Raw genomic sequence first — 21143 nt, 5'->3', positions numbered from 1 at the left:
AGATTTTGGTCTTGCTAGTCCCCACAATCACATGAGCCAATTCCTTAAAACAAATTTCTTTCTCTCTAGATATATATCCTATTGGTTCTGTTTCTCTGCAGAACCCTGACAGATGCTTAATAATTATTTTTTGAATAAATGAATGAATGTGTCTGTCTTTCCACCATTATTTAAATCTACGGCAGATTGATTTACATACTTATTCATTTGTTCCTAAAGTAACTACAGAAGAAACTCTTCAACAATTGGATCCTGTTATTTTTATGCAATTTTGTAGTGTGATATCTAAAAATTGGCAAGGATTTTCAATTTTTTAAGTTTCTGGCTTTAGTAGTTTCCATGTTTCAAAATGAGTACTGGAATCCCTCAGAGCAGTTAATTGATTTTCAAAAGACTTTAATTATCTGCCTGGCATATGTTTTTTCTTTTTAATTCTTAAAAAAATATCCTATTTACAAATAACATTATGTAGGAGTTTGAGATCTAAGAAAATGTGTTCTGAGCTTGTTGCTAAAGTTGTTTATAACAGCCCCAAACAATACCTCAGTACTTTAGAGTTTTATGGTTCTAAGTTAATCATTACTCCTGATAGCACAGAGCATTGGGCTATCTATTGGAACACAAGCATTGTCATCTCAGTTCAGTGATGAACCAACTTAATTACCTTGGGCAATTCACCTTAACCATTTGGGCCTCAATTTCATCACGTGTAAAAATGAGAGAAACTTTTCAACTATTTAAAAAACAATTCCCGGTATGACCTCATCACACTTTCATATAAAAGAAAAGGTAAACAGAGTGAAACCGTGTGCCCCATTGTCTTCTGTTCCCATCCATCCACTAGAAGCACCAATGCCAAATGCAACAACTCAAGACTTTATGTTCAAATTCTTCTCTTCATTACTCATAGTGTCATCTTTCTCTACTGATATCCAACTGCTGTCACTGCTCATTGTAGCACGTGTTGTGTTGGCCTTTTGTAATTACCGTCGCTCATGAACATAACTACATTTATTATTACTTAGCCCCTTTTCAGAAATTGCTTTTCCCATATCCTTAGTGGGGCCATTATATTTTATTTGTTCATTCATTCAAACTAATTATTTTTGATGAGTCTATTCTATGCTACGCAACAGGCTAGGAATGGAGATGACTAAGAAGATATTTCCAACTCAGGGACTTTACTGCCTAATGTGAGAGAGAAAATGGGAAAGCAATGCCCACAGTAGAGCACGAGGAATGTTTAAAAGCTCTCTCTAGCACCACAGTGTTACAAAAGCACTAAGTAGAAACATCACGTACGACTACAGGTGGGGGATGGTGAGTATTGGGAAAACCGTCCAGTAGGGCTGATGCTTGGAGTGACTATTAAAGGGTCAACAGACACTAGTTCTAGGGATGGGATACGCAACAACATTCTGGAAAGTGGAAATGTCAACGCCTGTGGGTACACAGGAGAGAGAGAGGCAGGGGGAGCAGGGAGAGAAAGAGAACATTTTAACCCTTTCATTAGCAGGTAAAACTATTTACAGCTTTTTCTCAGGGATTCTAAATAAGCAGTTGTTACCATACCAAATAATTTTTAAACTACACTTTCAGAGATTTGCAGATTGGGGAAAGAGACAAGGATTTGTGCTTTCCCCAAAATGACACAATGTGACTGATAACCTCTGAGCTGACCACAACCTGTCCCTCATCTGTGAGAAAGGCCAAAAAGGTAAAAAAACACTAACTTAGAAAAGAGATTATTACTTAATTTAGTAGCAAGATTTTCACAAAATATGCCAACTATGGGAATTTATAGATAGCAATCTTGTTTATGTTGTTCTTACTGTTTTCCCTTGAAGAACTGAAGATAAACAGAATAACGTTGACTTTTCCATAGCCAAATTTGACCCATTGATTGTAAAAGACATTCACAGGGGCCAAACGACAACATATTTCTGAAGTTTGCATTCCATAAGGAAATTGTCAGTGATGCAAAGAAGGAAGTACATGGCACAACAAATCATTACGCAACAGACAATGCTATACACCTTAAAATCATTTTGTTATTTATTGCATCAAGAAGGTTTCTTTTCTATTTATATTGCATGGTCTAGGAAGTAATTATAAAGAGAAGAACACACTTCCAGTTAAACCCATGGAGTGAATACACACATGCCCACATACATACACGCACACATACACACACCATCTTCGAACCTGGGAGAATAGTGAATATGGCCTTTAATACCTTAGGTCACTGCTTGCCTCACTCTTAGTGGTGGGCATGAAAATGGTTCATTTTCTTGCCAAAAGCTTAGCCCTGCATTTAGAGGTTGTCTCCCTCATTGTGTGCGCTGACAGCAAAGCTGCTCTGGCTGTTAGTCACCTTTTGGGTTCACTCCAGAGAATCATCTGGCTTTGGTTTCACTCCTGTTTAGCCTCTTCTTTCAGGATTAATTAAAAATGCCTATAAAGTGGCCTGGCTAATTCTAATGCTGTATGCTTCGGAAAACTAATCTCGCCCTGGAATTTGCAGAGATGAAACTGCTTATTGATTTTTGAAAACTTTTAATTGCTCTGCCTGGACTTTTAGAAGGATCACAAAACAAGGTAAATAGTCTGAGGCAGGAAATAATATTGACATCACACATCTTTTTATAAACAAGTAAATCTGGCACGCTTTCTAGGAAATTAGGACATAAATTTCCCCTTACTGTAAAACTGAGAGTATTTTAAGACAATTTTTCCTTTTCCTCATCCTTTCCTGAATGGCTAGATAGGCAAAACCATAAAGAACTGAATTCATCATGCACTAAAATACTAAATTTATTCAAATACGGTACAAAATTCAAATAACACTATTTTATTTTTAAAAAGTATTTTAAATAGTCATCTTACATATTATATCTGAATAGTTTTTTAATTATATATTTTCCCGAAGTTTACGTCTTTAACTATATCACTCACTACTTTGCCAACAGGGATAAGGGACAATCATGTGACAGGCGCGGGGAGACTAGCATTGGAGGCAGGATCGGGCAATGAATGGATGCAAAAAGAGTATCAGAAAAGCTCAGTATCAGGACCCAGAAGAAGCACTGATCCGCTCTGAACTGGAAATGTGAAAACTGTTTTGAGGTTATAAGACCAAGTCTGCTACCCTTGACATTTCCAATCTAGGCCAAGAGCTCTCAAGCAGTAACTCTTCTCCCTCTGCTCCAGGAACTAGAAGATCCAGGGTGAGAGGGATCCATAAGGAGACAGCTGGCATGAGGGAAAACAGCCACCAGAACGTGAGGCCAAGCATATAGGACTTCGGTTGGTGATTTCGCCAATGAATTAATGTGCGGCAAGGAGCTATTTCCTCCTCTCTCTCAGGATCATAATACACAATTTATGAGATCACATTGTGAATATAAAGTCCCTCAGACATATTAGTCGCTCAGAATATGTTTGTGTTTACTGGATGGGGTTTGGCTGAGTTGTATGGCTGGAGAGCAGGGATTTTTCCCAGTCCAGTAGGTTCCAGCCCTTTGGTGCGGTCAAATGAAGCCGAAGGCTCCATAACAGTAAGAACATGTAGCTACCTTAAAAGTGAAGGCCTGAGAAAGATTTAGAAAGCACCAAAGTCCCTGTCCCCAGGCGCCTCAGCCACAAAGTGGCCAATTCAATCATCAGACCTAAAAATACGTAAGAGTCGCTGAACGCATAAGTTCCACTATGTTTCTATTTTTAATTCTTCTGACTCTTCCATTAAAAAAAAACTCATCATTTTGTGAACAGAATTTATAAGACAATGCAGTCATGAGTTGCTTAATGACAAGGATATGTTCTGAGAAATGTGCTGTTAGGTGATTCTGTCATTGTGCGAACATCATAGAGGGCACTTACACAAACCCAGATGGTACAGCTTACCACACATCTCGGCTATATGGTACTAATCTTATGGAACTACTGTTGTATATGCGGTCTGTTGTTGACTGAAACATCGTTACGTGGCACATGACTGTAGTTCATTTATTTTCCAAGTACCCTAAAGGATAAACTGAAATTTTATTTGAACCAGCAAAAGAAAACTGCCAAAAATCCAACTTGATATCATCTCTAGTCTAAGTCTTAGTGATGTTTTATATCAAGTCCTATAATCTTCCCCTGGGTGGAGTGACCGTAGAATGTATTGTTCATACTGAGATTCTCCCGAGATCAAAAAGGAAGCTATCAGTAATTACCCTGAAACAACAGGGGCTACACCAGGATTATCCTGGGCATCTGTGATGTGTGGTCCCCTACCTCTGGGTCTTAAAGCTAATGGCCCAGCCATCACAAATATTTACCTGAACTCCTGGTTGAATCCTGCTCTCTGTATAGTAAACTTTTATATACTTAACATTTACGTTTACTTACCTTAAAGTTTTTCTAATTATCTCACTCTTGGGAATAAGATTTCATTATTTGATACTAAGCTATGAATAAATTTCTCTCCTTTCTCAGGAATGATAATAAGGCGTCAGGTAAGCCTTTATCTTTTCTATTTCACCTACCAGCTCCTTGTCACATGTTCCTGTTTTAGCTTCAGGGAGATTTCTGCCATCCATTTGACATTTTGTAACACCTGTTTAAGCCACAGGCCATGGCTCTTCTCGAGTTTCTTTAGCATGTGAACGGCTCTGCTTAGTCAAATCTCATTACCTGTTCCATAATTGCCTTAGGTGGCCATTCGTTATCAGAGAAGAATCTAAAGCTTTACCAGCAATGTTATTGAGGACATAGCTAAGATGCCCTTCTACCTCCTTTAAAAGAAATCAGCTCCATTTAAAAGCAAAACTGCGTGTATTGAGTTGCTTCCTTATTTATCCTGTTTGCCTCACGGATTAAACATAATCAATTCCAGAGGTCAGCTGTGAAGCCCAGAATATGCAGGTTTCTGAACATACACACCTCTGCCTGAAAGCTTTCTCATTATTAGGCTACAGTGCGTGCAAGCCCATTGAGCAGAAACTGGAACAATTGTTAAAGGACAACGATTAAGAGAAATGAGGTCACGACAGCAACTGGCAACACTGATGGCTGTAAGCACAATCTTCGTATCTGACTCAGAGATGTTTATGAGAAATTCCTAGTTAAGAAGTAACAAGAGGAAAGGAAAAAGTTGGAAAAAATTTTTAATTGGGATTTTTATGTTTTCTTTTGACTTTGGACATTTTTTGAGTATCTAAAAGTAAATTCATGTCTGGGCTGGAACTAAATAGTAAAATGGTATCAATAATTTTTCCACTCATGCATGGGACTTTAAACTCCGCAATACTGAACTGAAAATTAAAAGAAAAATGGCATAAATGGTTAGTCTCTGAAATAAGTCATCAAATTTATGAACATTGTTTTTGTGAGCAACATTACTACTGTGTGGCTAGTTATGTATTTTCTTCTCAAAACAGTAAATTAAGAATCACATAGACAGAAAGCAAAATATACGTGTATGTACATAATGCTATTAAGCAGATTTTACAAATATGGGAAAAAGAGAAAATGCAGACATTCCCCCATAACTGTTATGTCTCATGTAACTGAAAATTCTGCCAACCTTTATGAAATTCTTCACAAATGTGAACTCCGTGTTTAGGATAAAGTAATGAGCGGGAGCTAATATTCAGAATACAAGAGGTCTTTTCATATTTTTTTCAAAGACATTCATTTCTTAGTACGGAGTACAGTACGGAGCTGGCAAAGAGTACTTACTGAAGTGATTCAAGGGCCATCAGTTCAGAAGTCTTCCGAATTTGTATTCTATGTGTCAAAGTTAAGTTTGCCAGCATGATGCCTGACCTAACTGTGTTAACAAGTTTTAGAATTCTCGCATTCTGACTCGGTTTTTAATAAAATGGTAACTTGAAATCCGCCTCCTGTACTCACTGCTGTTAGAACACAGCGGCTTTCTTACCCAGAGCTTTCTCTGTTCTTCATCTCTATGTCTATTGTCTCCCACCCACACAATATCTTTCTCCACCTTTGCGTTCATTCATAGAACAATCTAGACATATTCTACAGCCTACAGACACTTAAAAAAAAACACCTACAGGTTTTCTTCCACGTCTGTCTCTTCCCTCACCCACACAGTCAACTCCTTACTCACCACTTCCTCCAACTTTCCTACTGGAGTTGGTACTAATTCACTGCTTTTCTCCGCTTTTAACATTGCTTTTCTATTTTTTAACTATTTCTCCTTCATTGCATTGAGCAACTTGCTTTCCTCTCTCTGTTCTTTCTTTATTTGCTCTTCTATATTAATTTGTCATAATGTTATTACCATCTGTTTAGATATATTACCAACCATGCCTTCAATAAATAGTTACTAAGTTGTTGCTCTGTGCTAGGATACTTGGTATTGGCAGTAGGAGACGAATCTCCTCCACCTTTTCTCATATGTGTCCTCACAGTGTAATGAGGAAAATAGGGAAAAAATAGCTATCAGTGCCAGGGTGCTAGTTCTGACAAGATGGGCCACATTAAATTCTATTCCTTCCACTACAAACAACTAGAGCTGTTGGATAAATGGCAATATTTAAAAATGCATATCTGAGCTCATAAGAAAGAGAAATACATACCAAAATGCCAAAATATGAGAGAGAACTAAAACCTGGAGGGAGGGAAGTACACGAATTGACAAAATGATGCTGTGAATGGGGGCTAAGTATCCAGTATCCAAGAGCTAGGTTTTTGTTTTTGTTTTTTTTTTTTTGTGAGGAAGATTAGCCTTGAGCTAACATCTGATGCTAATCCTCCTCTTTTTGCTGAGGAAGACTGGCCCTGGGCTAACATCTGTGCCCATCATCCTCTACTTTATATGGGACGCCGCCACAGCATGGCTTGACAAGCGGTGTGTCAGTCCAAGCCTGGGATCTGAACCTGTGAACCCCAGGCAGCTGAAGCAGAGCGCACGAACTTAACCACTACGCCACCAAGCCGGCCCCCAAGAGCTCAGGTTTTAATGCCCACGTGAGACAGAAGACAGGGTCCTGAGCCCATGTAAGGCTGGGAGCTGGAAATGTGCCCCCATGCATAAAACTAGGTTGTAATTTAAAAGAGTTTCAGAATGTGATGTTGGTGAAGGGATAGTCAAATAGATCAAACAAGCCCAATAGAGACCATAGGTGCAGACCCAAATATAGACAGGGAATTAGTAAACGAGAAAGGCAGCATTAAATTCAATGGGTAACAGCACATAAGAAATAGTGCGGGGACAACTGCACAGCCATATGAAGAAAATTAGATTCTACTTCACATAAATAAAATGTTTATAAACAGTTTCAGTAAGATATACTTGATATACAATAAACTGCCCATATTAAAATGCGCAGTTTGATAAATTTCTACATATGTACAGAACCACAATCAACATAATGAACATACTGATCAACCCCAAAGGTTTCCTAGTGCCTCTTGGTAATCCCTTTATTCCTATAAACCCTTATCCCTAGGCAACCACTGGTTTCCTTTCTATTATTATAGGTAAGCTTGCGTTCTCTAGAATTTTATATAAATGGAATCGCGGAATACGTAATCTTTTTCCTCTGCTTCATTCACTCAGCATAATTATTGTGAGATTCATCCAAGATTTTGTGTATATCAATATCTCATACTTTTTTATGGCTAAATAGTATTCTTTATATGGAGATATCACAATTTGTTTATCCATTTACCTGTTGATAGATATTTGGGTTTTACCAATCTGGGCTATTAAAAATAAAGTCACTATGTATGTATAAATCTTTGTATGGACACATGTTTTCATTTCTCTGGTTAAATACCTGAAATGGAATGAATGGGATATAAGGTAGGTGTCTGTTCAAGTTCTTAAGAAACTGCCCAACTGTTTTTCAAAGTAGTTATACCATTTTCCATTCCCATCTTATTTAAATAAGAAATGAAAATACTCTGACAGTATTACGTTAGCACACTCCCCATTCTGCCACACTGAGGAAAATTTGTAAATGTACAACTTGGATCTGCTTAATCTACTTTCCCACAGGGTTACATTTTTCAGTCTGGCTTTTCTTGAATATTTGTCTTAAAAATTGGACAAAACAATTTTGAGGAAGCAGAGAATATACAACAGAATACATAAACACTTTAAAAAAAATTAGACACAGAGGTGTTTCTCATGACAACTGCAGCAATGTCCTTGTTAATCACTTCGATTAAAATGCAGTTAGCAGATAAACTTACCCTGGTTTCGTGTCATTTACTACACAGTGATACGTAAACGTTCCAAACATCTGAACTCCTAAAATTCCATAAAGAAGTAGAAAGAAAAGTAGGAAAATTGAAACACTCCATATTTGTTCTCCTGATCGCCTAGGGAAAACAAAGTAGGTGAAATTTACAAAAAATATCATAAACTTTCCCCCTTAACTTATGTAAAAGCAGTGCTCACTTTAAAATATTTGTAATTCTGGTCCTTGGTAGTTCAAATCGGAAATAAATCCGGAATGCTCGGATCATAATTAGTGGCCGTGGGATTCGTAACATGCCCCAAGGTGACATCTGATCAACAATATCAGCAATTTCAAATACCTGTAAATTAAGAGGTGAATGAACAAGTTTAGACTTTCCCTTAGCATTGCTTGTGGTCATGGCATATACAGTCAGCATCAGCAGGTGCATCGCGCACCCTGAACTTTGCCCTACACTACTTTCCACTGAAATCAATTTTCTTTTGAGGATATTTTGAAGCCAAAGCTATCTTGAGAGAAACAAATACATAAACTAATGAAAGTGTCATTTATCTTGTTCATTTCCTGTATAATTCATTTTTATTACAAAAACAAGTGCCAAGTTAAAATATAGAATAAGTATGTTATGTCTTCCTCACTAACAATGTTCTTTGGTGGAAATTCCTGAATATCCAGAAAATAAAGTAATGGAGAAGGTGTTAAAAATATGAAAAAATATGAAAAAGAATTGTTTTTTGTTTACTAACAAAGGAAAAATGATAATTAGAAAATGTTTGTCAATCATACAATAGTTGTTAAATGGAGAAGAGCACATTACTGAACGAAATTAGATTGTTGGAGAGTTGAGCTTTATAAAAATAAGGACAGCTTATCAATAAGCATTATGACGAGTTCGCAGGATGGACCCTGAATTTATTTTACTCTGAATTTATTAACGACAAATATAGCAACTTTAGTTGAATTAAATGCAAAATCAAGTCTGAATGAACGCATGGGGATGAATTTTACTGTTTTCCAACAAAATCCCTTCTTTGCGCCTTTTTAATATATGTTCCCTATTTTCATAGTAAGGCAATTTCTATTTGAAATATAATATATTATGTTGACCAAGATGTATCCCAATGTATCTATATTTAACTGCTTTTAGTCAGGATTTAGTCACTCAAAAGAATGGAATTTTTTTAATTTCGTTTTTTATTCTACAAATACAGAAATCTCATGTTCTTTTCTTTATTTCAATGAATTTTTTTTATATCTCTTTAATATGAAATAATTTCCTATAGTATTGATTTTCATTTCTGATTGAGAAATAATTCATACATGTGACTGGCAATGATTAAAACATGAGGCTTTTTTAAATCAATTAACATTTAAAGTAACATAACGTTGTAGGAAATTACACAATCACATTTGATGTAGATTCTCTAATATTTCCATTTAGATTTTCAATGCAAAAGATGCCCATTATGGAAAATATCCCCTTGTAATTTAAAAAGTTTCAATTACCTGTAACACCAATGAAACCCAGAGGCAAAAGACCATAAATCCATCAAAAACACACCAGCGATCTTTCACATAGGAACTGTCCCCCTAAAAACAAATTTCACATGGCATTAGCAGGCAAAATGAATAATTCCAAAAAACATCTGTGGAGGGAAGAAATCAAGTGTTGATTCGATAAAAGCTGTCCACAATTTTTGTATCATAATTTAACAGATTTTCAAAAGCAATACTTTTAGTATCTTAAATGGCATGATAGGTGAGGAAAATAATCTATAAAACACAAGTAACCGCAGAACTTTGTGTGTAAAATTTTAAATTCACGCCAAGGGAAAACATCACTACTTTTTCTCTTAGCCACACAGATTCTATCACGTAAAGAACCAGGGGCCAGTCTACTCAACAGGTGGCTTAGGGCCTGCACCAACTCTGTCTCTATGAGAACAAGAGCACACAGTGGTCAGTGCGAAGGCCTTTCAGCCTATGGGATCAACCACCACTAGTGGGAAATTAACCAGGAATTCACCTCGACCTAAATTAAAACTAGAGAAGAAAAAACTTGCCTTCATTTTCAAAGGAAACATACATTGACTTTAACTTGAATTGCGATTATTTATGTAAAAGAAAGGTAAAGAAGATACACTACTTCTATAGGGAAGTAATCCGACATTAGAATTTATAAAATGAGAATTTCAGAAAAATTTTCCTTTGGAATAACAAAACAGAAAACCCCATGAGGTTGGAATTGGAAACCTTCAATAGAAAGGCCTTTGCTTCCTTAGGAGTGCCCCATTAAGTCACTGGTTCTGTAGTAACCCCTGAAACTCAATTCTGAATTAGTCACATCTATCACTACCAGCTCTGCCTAACCTCTATTTGCTTAGAAAAGAAAAACAGGAACAGAATGCCAAAGTTTTAAATAAAATAATAAAATTTGTTGCAGGATATTTATGAAAATGAAATAATTTCCAGAACCTTCCACCCTTAGTAACAAATAGGTTATCAAAAAGTTTCCTTCAGAAGTTTCCACAAATAATTTATGTTGGTCACAAAACTAACGGTATGATAAATCACTTAATGAAAGTTATCTGACCCAGATATCAAGTATAAACTCAACTTAGTAAACATTGGGTAAGCACCTACTCTACATAAGAGAGTGTATAATGCTTAGTGACACACACACACAACCCTCCCCCAACAATCTTGTGTTGAACAACAGATATGCACACACCCAGCTAATACATGAGGCAGAATAACTTATTATAAAGCTATAAACGTAGTGGGAAAGATGGGAAGATTAATTTTATGGAGCGTTTAGAGGAGACAATGCTAGTTCCCAAATGAATACCCAAATAATTTTATCAGTGGCAACAGAATTAAGCAAATGTGGTGTGCATTTGAGAAGACTCACAAAAGAGACACGAAAGCAAATTCTGAGGCTTGGGGTCAGGATGACTGGGAGGTCAATGACTCTTTTAAATTAAGTGTTATGATCATCCTATGATGATTTAAATCTGTTGAAGAGAAAAACTGCATCTCAGGATGTCACTGGTTATGTATACACATACACGCATATTAAGTATAGAACAAATAATTTAAGGATATTATAGTTGTCTTCAAAACCTCATGAAGCATCTTTTACTATAAGCGTCATATTTGCCTTTATACTGCACAATTAACTGAAAATATAAATTAATTATAATCTAAATATAGACGATATAGCCAATATAAATTGAATTTTCTCTGAGCCTAATTTTGATTCACATCCAAAAAAATAATGGAATATAAATTACGTAAAGTTGTGCTTTGAAGATTCCCTTGAGGTGCTTAATATATTAAACAAATTTGTTCATTTGTTCATTCATTCACTCATGTATAGAACACCTCTATGTTTTAGGCAGTGTTCAAGGCACCAGTGACACAGGAGTGAACAAAACAAAACTTCTGCCTTTGTGTAACTTACATTCTCAGTTAATTTTTAAAAATGTAAAATATATAGTATACGTTGATAAGTCTTACGCAGAAAAATAAAAATGTATGTTTTCAAATTGACTTTTATTAAACAAATGTGTTCTTTACTTATATGTTAGGCTAAAAGGGAGAGAAAAATATCACTTGATCTTTATTTTAAGAAGTAGGCATAGTTGTGATTGTTTAAAAAATGCAAAGAATTCCAAAAATCAAAACTGAAATTTTATGGGACTCAGCAGAGAACTGTTTTAAAATAGGAACAGTTAAAAGTAAATGTTAGGCAGGAAAAAGAATAATTACAGATTATTGGGTACACAGACACCCAAATAGGATGAGTTTATATGGTATTTTTCCCAAACAGTATTATTATTTTATTTCTTTTTTGTCATTAAAAAATGTTATATGTAGTGTCACTACAATTAACCTCTTTTGTTGTTTATAATCTGCTTTAGTAACAAATTATATTCAATAAAATACAGGGTGAGAGCTTCTCAGTATATTGAGGATCATGTAAAATGTAAAAAGTGAGGCTAAACAGTGATATCTCCCTGGGAGAGGAACGGAGTGGCCAGGAGCCAAGGGTGGGAGAGAGACCTACTTTTCACAGTATATCCATACATATGTCTTTTGACTAATGTTCATGTGTTACATTTTTTTAAATAGATTTTCAAAATTAAATTTTTTAAAAAGTGAACATTTTAGGTTTAACAAAAATCACTTTGTCAGTTGGCACAAATAAAATAAAATTTAAAAAATTTGGCCTCAAAAATTCAGAATGTAAAGCTATCAATAACAGAGTCGGCTGAATTTTTGTTTCTTATTTACTCTACAAATTTGTTTGCTAAGGAAACTTATGTTTCAAAGCTGACCTAAAGTATATTTTGAACTATCTAAAAGGATGGATTATTTTAAATCATTTTAGAAACCCCAGTGGGGATCCCAAATAAAACAAAGGCATGCAAACACATTCTAATTTCAAATGACCTCCTGGCTTGGCAAAACTTCTACTTTATAACATAGAAAACTATTTCTGAGTTAGGAAGTAATTTTAGTTGCATTGTTTGGAATGTTTTCTGCTTTAGACTTTCCAGAAATTCACAGTGGCATTTTCCTGTCGTCAGTAAGACCTCCATGCACTAGACGGTATGTAATGGTCAATTAGAACTGGCTTCTTTTTACTTTCTGGTAAAATACGTGAAATAATCCACTGTGCATAAGTTTTGCATATTATTTTTCTGGTTCATGTTCCCAAGAGTCATCCAATATTTGTAAAAACTTTTAATAAGCTGTATTATAGTGACCTGGGATATAAAGACCAGTAGCACTCAGATTTTTCCCATCATTTTTTTTTTTTAATCTTTTGCTTTTTAGGGTTCATTGTTCTTCATGCTGTTCTGTCTTCTTGAAAAATTCTCCCAAGTCTGTGCCAGCTTTTTCCTCCAGATTCTGATCTGACCGCAACCTCTTCTGATCAGCTTTAGCACACACATCACACAACAACCAGAAACTCAGCTCATGTATATAAATAATGTTCATATCGTGTAACTTACAGAATAGTCCTCTGTGATCCCTATCTGGTGGTTTAATGAATTTATAGTTTAGTCCCTCCCTTTTATCAGATCTAATGGCAAAGTCTGAGTTTCCTACTTAAATCTTCTCTAAACGTACTCTCTGGTGTTGCATTAAAAAAAAGTCTACTCCCCATTGCAAATGCTTGAGTCTGTTCTGAAGATTACTAGCAACTTGAGACTTTAAACTGGACGATTTCGGGTGGTATTCCCAGCACTGGCACAGAGTGCGACATACAGCAGACATTAAATGAATGGTTAGATAAGCACATGAACCATGTCTCAGAGAGCTTCTGTAGATTCCAATGCATACAGTAAGAAGTCAGTTCATATGCTTTATGAATGCACCTGTTCATCCATCCATCCACTGAAACTACTAGCATAGTTCCTTAAAAGAAATGATTCTCTGACTCCTGGCAAAGAAGGAAAGATGTAATACCTTTCAAGGTAATATCTTAAAGTGAAGACTCTTTTCCTCTGTGATCATGCAAGACCACAGATGAAATTATGGGATAACTTTTGGATACTTCCTGGATTAGTATAGTTTGAATAAGCAGAGCCTACATGCTATGCAAATAGGAATAGGGTCAAGGTTTATAAGTAGAATAAAGACCTTATTTTATATCTCTTTATCTTTATTTTATATCTCTTTACCGGTAAAGAGAATACAGACTTTGAAACGTGGCACTTTGAAATATAATCTTGTATTACATTTTGTGTCTGACATATTTATTAAATTGTCTCTTTTTCAATTTGCATGTTCAAAGCCTCTTAACCATAACTGGTTAAAGGTTGCTATGATTCAATTTATGAGTATGTCCAGATCCTTTTAAAATCCTACTGTATTAATGCCTGAGTTATAACATTTGCAAAAAATAAAGTGTCCCTTTTCCCTGCTCTCAATATATGTAACCAGAACCTATTACCCACGAACGCGCAGTGGTACTCGAGAAATTTTAACACCTCCAATATGAAAGGAAGGTTTTAATTTGTTTGTTGCATCAACAAGACATGGAGGGTACAGAGTGCTTGAGCTGTGGGCAGAAATCAGCATGCTGGTGGCTGGGGAGATGAGTTATTCAAGAGCTGTCTGTCAATTTTTATAAAGGTAAACACTTGGAGACTGCCAATCAATTATACAGTATAAGAGACTAACTTAAATTGCCATGCAAGTATTTAACAAGCAGAGACACCAAACACATTTACCTGAAGACATTTATAGGGATATAGTTTGCGGTTTCCCAATGATGTGCACTGGTAGAGTTTCACGAGCACATGATTTATTATCCTGAGTTCCCAGGGCCCATCTGTCACTGTCTTAGCATTATTATTTATTTCTTCAACAGTGCTCAGAGGATACACGTTACTTTTACCAAGGTCTATTGCCAGATGAAAAATAGACAACTGAGAATCATCTGAAGAATTCAGTCTGCAATACACGGGATACTCTGCAACAGCACAAACATCTATCACTCAAATAGTTGGTTTTTGCCTCTAGGGATTTGGTGAGCTTGAATGCTTCTCAGAACAGGAATTAGTGGGGGAGGCAGTTAGAACAAATTATTGGGGAGCAGGAATTAATTGGCAGATAGCCTCAATCCTGGGAAACATTATAAAATCTGTGAAATCCTTAAAAAATACATTCCTCTAACAAAAATTTTTAAAGACATTTCTTCCTGGAAGGACTTTCTGCTTCAATTTCTCTCTCCTGTAGTGCATCAAGCATGTTACCTCCACAGTGAACTTCTCAAATACAAATTAGATCGTGTCACTCATGGATTCGAATCACCCATGCATCTTTACTGACCACAGAACGCAGTCTGAGCTCTTTGCAGGACACGCGAGGCCCTCTGCCGTGCAGCAGGGCCTGCCTTCACAGAATCCTCTCCAGCTGCTCCCTGTGCACATCCCATCTGCTGCTCCTAAATACTTAGAGCTCTCCAAAGCACCAGGCTGTTGACGCCTTTGTGTCTCGGAGTAGTCCTGTTCTCACTCTGTGAAATCCTTTACTTCCATCCCCTATCACCTGTGCCACAGACCACATTTACTCATCCTTCAAGATATCACTTTACATTCTTCTTTCTTCAAGATTTCTATGATATCCCCAGGCCGAAGTTTTCACTCTTTTTTTGTGCCCTCTCCCCCCTATACCTTTTACAGACCACTATTACAGCATTTTCACAAAACACTGAAGGTCTCTCACTATCCGAATTCTAACTATACAAATATTCGCTAGTTATAATATGTGCAAAAATATTTGCCTCCAAATCACTATGCAACTAGAACCACTATAATGAATCTGCGCATGTGCCAGTGGAAACATTTAAGTTGTCCACGAATCCTGCAAGAAGGTATAGTGTGCAACACAGGTATAGCTCTGTTGTTCTTTTGGGCTAAATCTTATGCTGGCATTGTTTAAATACTTAATAATAGATAAGTGTTAAGTGCATCACTACCTTCCTCTTCCCTATGTTCCCCCTGAAGGTTAGCCTTTCACGGGACCCACGACTTGAGTCTACCAACCTTGGTCCATTTGATTGTATTTCACCTATTGTGAGACATAGTCTCCCCTCCCCCCAACAGAGTTTAACATTTCTGAATTTAGAAGGCATCTTATAATTGATGCATCGATTACAATCTTACATCTTACAATCAAAGTGCAATTAGCAGCATTTTTTCTTTTTTAAAGAACTGTAAAGTAATGCCGCATCCTAAAATTGATGACCTCACAGATGCAATAATATACAGTAGACAGTACTTGAACACATTATTTCTTTGCTTATTTACATAAGAGCATACATTTCCATTTTTGTTGGATGCATACAAAGCATCCACTACTGAATTCAATAAGTACAAATGATTGAGCAATGGGCGTTTTAAATGCTGTTTATTATACAGAAAAATGCAGGTGGATTATTATCTAGTATTAGAGAGCGATTTAGTGATATTTGGAGAAATTGGTTGGGCTTGCTGTAATGCATTATTAGTTTCCCCATTTAAAATAATGGAAGACAGGTTCCTGTTTTCTGAAAATATGCTATCCAACATGTTCTCAGGAACAGATTGAATGCAGAAAATGAGGAGGGCCTGCACGTGCTTTACAAGCCAGTTCACAAAGTGGGCCAGGCGTTCTCCGAGGCCAGGGGCCCTGCTTGGTTTTGCCTCTTCTCCTGGGGCAGTTACAAGCTCACTGTTAAGTGTGCAATCAATGTTTGCTGAATGATTAAAGGGAAACTTGAAAACTGTGCCTGGGTTTAAGACTGTAACGCTTATATTTATATTATACTTATATCCTAAATATCTTAAATTTTTAATACCTTAAATTTAAATTTATACATAGTTTAATATATTTGGCAAGCCACTTGGTCAATAAAACTAGTGGACAACACTAGAAAACCACAGCTTCAGTACTTTTGTTTTGAAAAATAAAGCTTCTGGGTTTGGTTTGTTGCAATAATTTTATAAACTAGGTATTATTAGATTACATTATCTTAAGCACTAGGTATGAATTTTAGGTGTGCCATAACATTGCCAAACCAGGCTACATATAATTTTAAAGAGTTGTGTATGATAAATGGGTAACAATACACTGGTTTGCTTCTATAAATATTTTATTATGGACTAATATAGTTTTATGCATGGAAAAAACTCTTCCAAAAATACAAGACCAGCATTACCCAAATCTCTGACATATGTGTACATTGACTCACACACACTCTTCCACAGAGAAGACATATGACGCACTGGAGTTACTCGCTTAATCACTAAATCTGACTGGTCCTTAGAAATATTTTAGTTGAAAATCAGTGCATACTAAACATTTAATATTTGAACAGCTAAAATATACATCTCTGTTCCAAACGATGTGAAACTTACTAAGAAAAGTATAACCTGATGCTTAAAATAGAACATGATGTGCACATATATGCCCCATATGTATTCATAATGTCCCTATATACATATGAAAAAACACAAGTTTAAGTCCTATAAGTGAACAAACACAGCACATCTTTGCAAATTATTTTGGGTAAAGAGGCTAAAAACTTGAGTGAGCGATAAAAACTTCAGTGCTACTGACAAATGAATTAGGTAGAAAAAGCATGGAAATATCTTGAAAAAATGTTTTTTAGCGAACAGGTGCTTAATAAAAGTTTAAAAAATTATAGTAGGGTTAATTGATAAGAGCATAGTAATTCAAACTTGAGTAACATGAAGGCCTCTAAAAAATTATCATAGAGCCTCTATGTGGGCTGATGTATTTTATTATGATGCAACTTAAACACCTACATATGTACATATTTTTCATGCAACTGTAAAACCAAAACAAATTTACAAATACAAAAATACAAAGCCAATAACATTTAAATTAGCAACATAAATTTACTGTGACAGATGATTTTTTTGCTAAAACTAAGTCTGATTAAAAGTTTAAGGTTTTTTTCCCAGCTTTATTGTATAATTGACAATTAAAAATTGTATATATTTAAGGTGCACAACTCCATGGTTTGATATACAACTCAACAGCAAAAAATGAATAGATAAATAACCCAATTCTAAAAAGGGCAAAGGATCTGAATAGACATTTCTCAAAAGAAGACATTCAAATGGCCAAGTATATGAAATATATGAAAAGGTGCTCAACTTCACTAATCATCAGGGAAATGCACATCCAAACCACAAGGAGATATCACCTCACACCTGTTAGACAAGAAATAACAAGTGCTGGTGAGGATGTGGAGAAAAAGGAACCCTTGTACACTGTTGGTGGGAATGGGAATTGGTACACCTATTATGGGAAACAGTATGGAGATTCATAAAAAAAAATAAAAATAGAACTACCTTATGATCCAGCAATCCTACTTCTGGGAGAGTAAGTTAACTTTTAAATACAAGCATGTAATCTCAAGTCCAATTTACTCTTTGATCTGTGTCTAACATGCATGTTTGCAGAAGTATGTGGTACAAAAATGATATTAATAAAGTTATAACTTTTTTGGGAGGGCCACAATGGTGAAAATTCAGTGAGATGATACATTGAAAGCTTGGCTCAGGATAATCTGACCTCATACTTAACCATATTTAACCAAAATCTCAGCTAGCATTTAAACATTGAATATCAGTTTTAACGAGACATGAAGCTGTGCTGATTACTTCAAGATAATGTTAGCAACGCAATATTATTAAAATGTGCATTAGGTTTGTGTTTAATCCAATTATTCCTGAATGAAAAACAGAAAAATTATATCTGATGTTAATTTTCAATTCTTACACATTGAAAATAAAAAAAATTGGTTTTAGTAAATAACTCATCGTCCAAATGTTGATGGAAGTCAGAAAATACTAGAAATGTCTCATTTGCAGCATTTTGAAAACAACCTGGTCATAAATCAAGTTTTTTCTTTTTTAACGATTGCTTCAACTTCTAATATTTAAACTACTAAAACCTCTGTTCATTCAGTGCTCTGTTCACTTGGAATGAATATATAATTTATGTATCAAGTCCACCTCTGTTCTTTTTATCATTACACTGTGAAGATTAAAGAAATGCCTACTGTCATTTTCATAATGTGAAATTCATTTTAATTTATTAAATAACTTAAGAAACAAAACTAGGAAAATGACATGCCTTCGTTCATTCTAATTGGGATGTCAAAGAAGTCAATACATGGTAATTTCAATCTCAAAGAGCTCCACCCAGAATAGTCAGAGATTGCCATTGCCTGAATGACCAATATACACAAGTGCCAGGGTCATCCAAGGCCCTCGGGAATCACAGAATTCAAAATAGGGCCAGGCTATGCCGGGGAGTAAAGTTACAGTTGCATAAAAGAGTCCTCTCATACTCTCAAAATACCAACTTTCCTTCAAGTTGACCTCTTGGTTTAGCTACCAATTTTCAGAATTTAAGTGTATCTAAACCTAGTGCTTCGAATAGCTGGCCTAGCACTTGTGGAAGACCCAGACAATTTTGGAATCATCCTGAAATCCGTTCACTGAGGCATGGCAGGTGCCCACAGCTCCCGTGGACCAACAGTTTCCCAGTGGGCTGTGGATCACATCTTAGAGAACACTGCATTTCCTGGGGTCCATGCTTAATTGCACTCACGACAGACTCTGTGAGTCTCTGAGTTTACTGGTTTCTTGGTAAGTGCATCAGGATTGCTGTGGCTTTGAGAGTTCCTTTCAAGTTCAATTCCTGTACTGAAATGAATTTCTCTTTTTGTATTTCTACCCCAATTTTCTGTGTCTCATCCCACAAACTTCAGAAAGCCTTTTTCAAAGCTACTTACAATATCTGGCAATACCAAGCAGCTGGCTAGTCAAGTAACTAGCTGGAACCAATTGTGCAGTGAGTGGAATAGTGTCCCCTCAAAATCCATGTCCACTCAGAAGCTCAGAAAGTGACCTTATTTGGAAATAAGGTCTTTCAAAGATGTAATTAGTTAAGATGAAGTCATTCAGGATTGGGGAAAGCCCTAAATCCAACTATCAGTGTCATTAAAAGAAGAGGAGAGGACACACAGAGACACACAGAGGAAAGAAAGCCACAGGAAGACAGGAGCAGAGAATGGAGTGATGCAGCTATGAGCTAAGGAATTCCAAGGATTGCCAGGAGCCACCAAAAGCTAGGAAGAGGTAAGGAAGGGTTTTTCCCTAGAACCTTCAGAAAGATCATGGCCCTGCTGACACCCTGATTTTGGACTTGTGGCCACCAGAATTGTGAGACAGTAAACTCCTGTTGTTTTAAGTCACCAAGGTTATGGTCATTTATTATGGCAGAACTAGGAAACTAATATAAAGACCAACGTACTTACGGGCTTTTTCAAGTTTATTTCTTTAAAGGCCACTATGACAATGAAATCAAAGGAGGGAAGTCAGGCAGTAACAAACTCTTTGAAAGCAGTGCTGGGGTGATAAATAAATGCATGCGGAGAGAAGCTTCCAGCCTCACTCCTGTCTTTCATCTCTTCTACAAGACGTATCAAATAGTGTCCCCTACTTCCCACATTTCTCCTCCATATCCTTATACCCTGGCCAAACAGATATGCACTCCCAGAATTTTAAACATTGACTTCTGAGGACAAAGACAGAAACATCCCGTGTCCCAGGTTGACAGGGTCAGTAGTGGTGGTATGTGGACCAGACTGTTCTCAAGCGTGACCTGTGCTGAGGTTACTATTGCCCAAAGCTCCCTGGCATGTATTCTTGAAGCTTGAAATCCAGTCCCTCATGCACTCAACGAGCCCAGAAAACCTTCCAAAACTTCCTTGAAAAAAAAAAAGATGGCCAGGATTTGGATTTTTCATTGAGGACTAAAAACCCTGAATACTGTTAACATTATCACTTCTTTACCTGGTTCAGCTAATTTAAGCAATTTCCATACAGCAAGGCAGTTGTGTCTAACACAAAGCAGATGCTACATAAACTACTATAAAGGTTAAACAATTGACCTCAATTTGGTAGTTTTGACCTCATGATGGTAGTTTTTTTTGAATCTCCCAAATCTCCTAAGAAAACAGACACAGCAAGTGGAATAGCATAGGAGAAAATTTCCATGGACACAATCTTGAATAAAACTAAGTGACAACATAGTCCAAAATAAAGACCAAATTATTGACAATATCAAGATCTACTGAAGACCTCAGCTTGGGGAGGTTGTAGAGGGAAGACATGCGGGGAAGTTCTGGCTGATCTGAGAATTCCATAGCACAGAAATGACTAACAAAGACTAGTGCAGTACTAAATGGAACCCTCAGAAAGTGAACCCGAGAATAACTGGCAAAATCTGTAGAAATGTAACACGGCAGGCTACAAATTGCAGTGAAGGCAAAACAAAAGAACAAAACCAAGATCAACAACAACAACAACAAATGTCCACCAAGAG

General features: G+C 36.3%; 2 protein-coding genes across 3 annotated transcripts in view; one reads left to right on the top strand and one right to left on the bottom strand.

The window, feature by feature from the left end:
* ITGBL1 (integrin subunit beta like 1) overlaps positions 1 to 21143 on the top strand; it is a 1366350-nt gene that overhangs the window by 1101137 nt on the left and 244070 nt on the right. The window lies entirely within an intron of this gene.
* NALCN (sodium leak channel, non-selective) overlaps positions 1 to 21143 on the bottom strand; it is a 293641-nt gene that overhangs the window by 266821 nt on the left and 5677 nt on the right. Inside the window, exons 3-5 of the mRNA XM_004423148.3 lie at positions 9726 to 9809; positions 8420 to 8559; positions 8212 to 8340 (exon numbers count right to left, since the gene is read on the bottom strand). Of these exons, the coding sequence (XP_004423205.1) occupies positions 8212 to 8340; positions 8420 to 8559; positions 9726 to 9809 (353 nt within the window). The remainder of the gene's footprint in view (positions 1 to 8211; positions 8341 to 8419; positions 8560 to 9725; positions 9810 to 21143) is intronic.

Source organism: Ceratotherium simum, chromosome 10 (assembly GCF_057802395.1).
Source record: "Ceratotherium simum simum isolate JZ-2026a chromosome 10, ASM5780239v1, whole genome shotgun sequence".
Lineage (NCBI taxonomy): Eukaryota > Metazoa > Chordata > Mammalia > Perissodactyla > Rhinocerotidae > Ceratotherium > Ceratotherium simum.
This window is presented reverse-complemented; position numbering and strand designations above follow the sequence as displayed.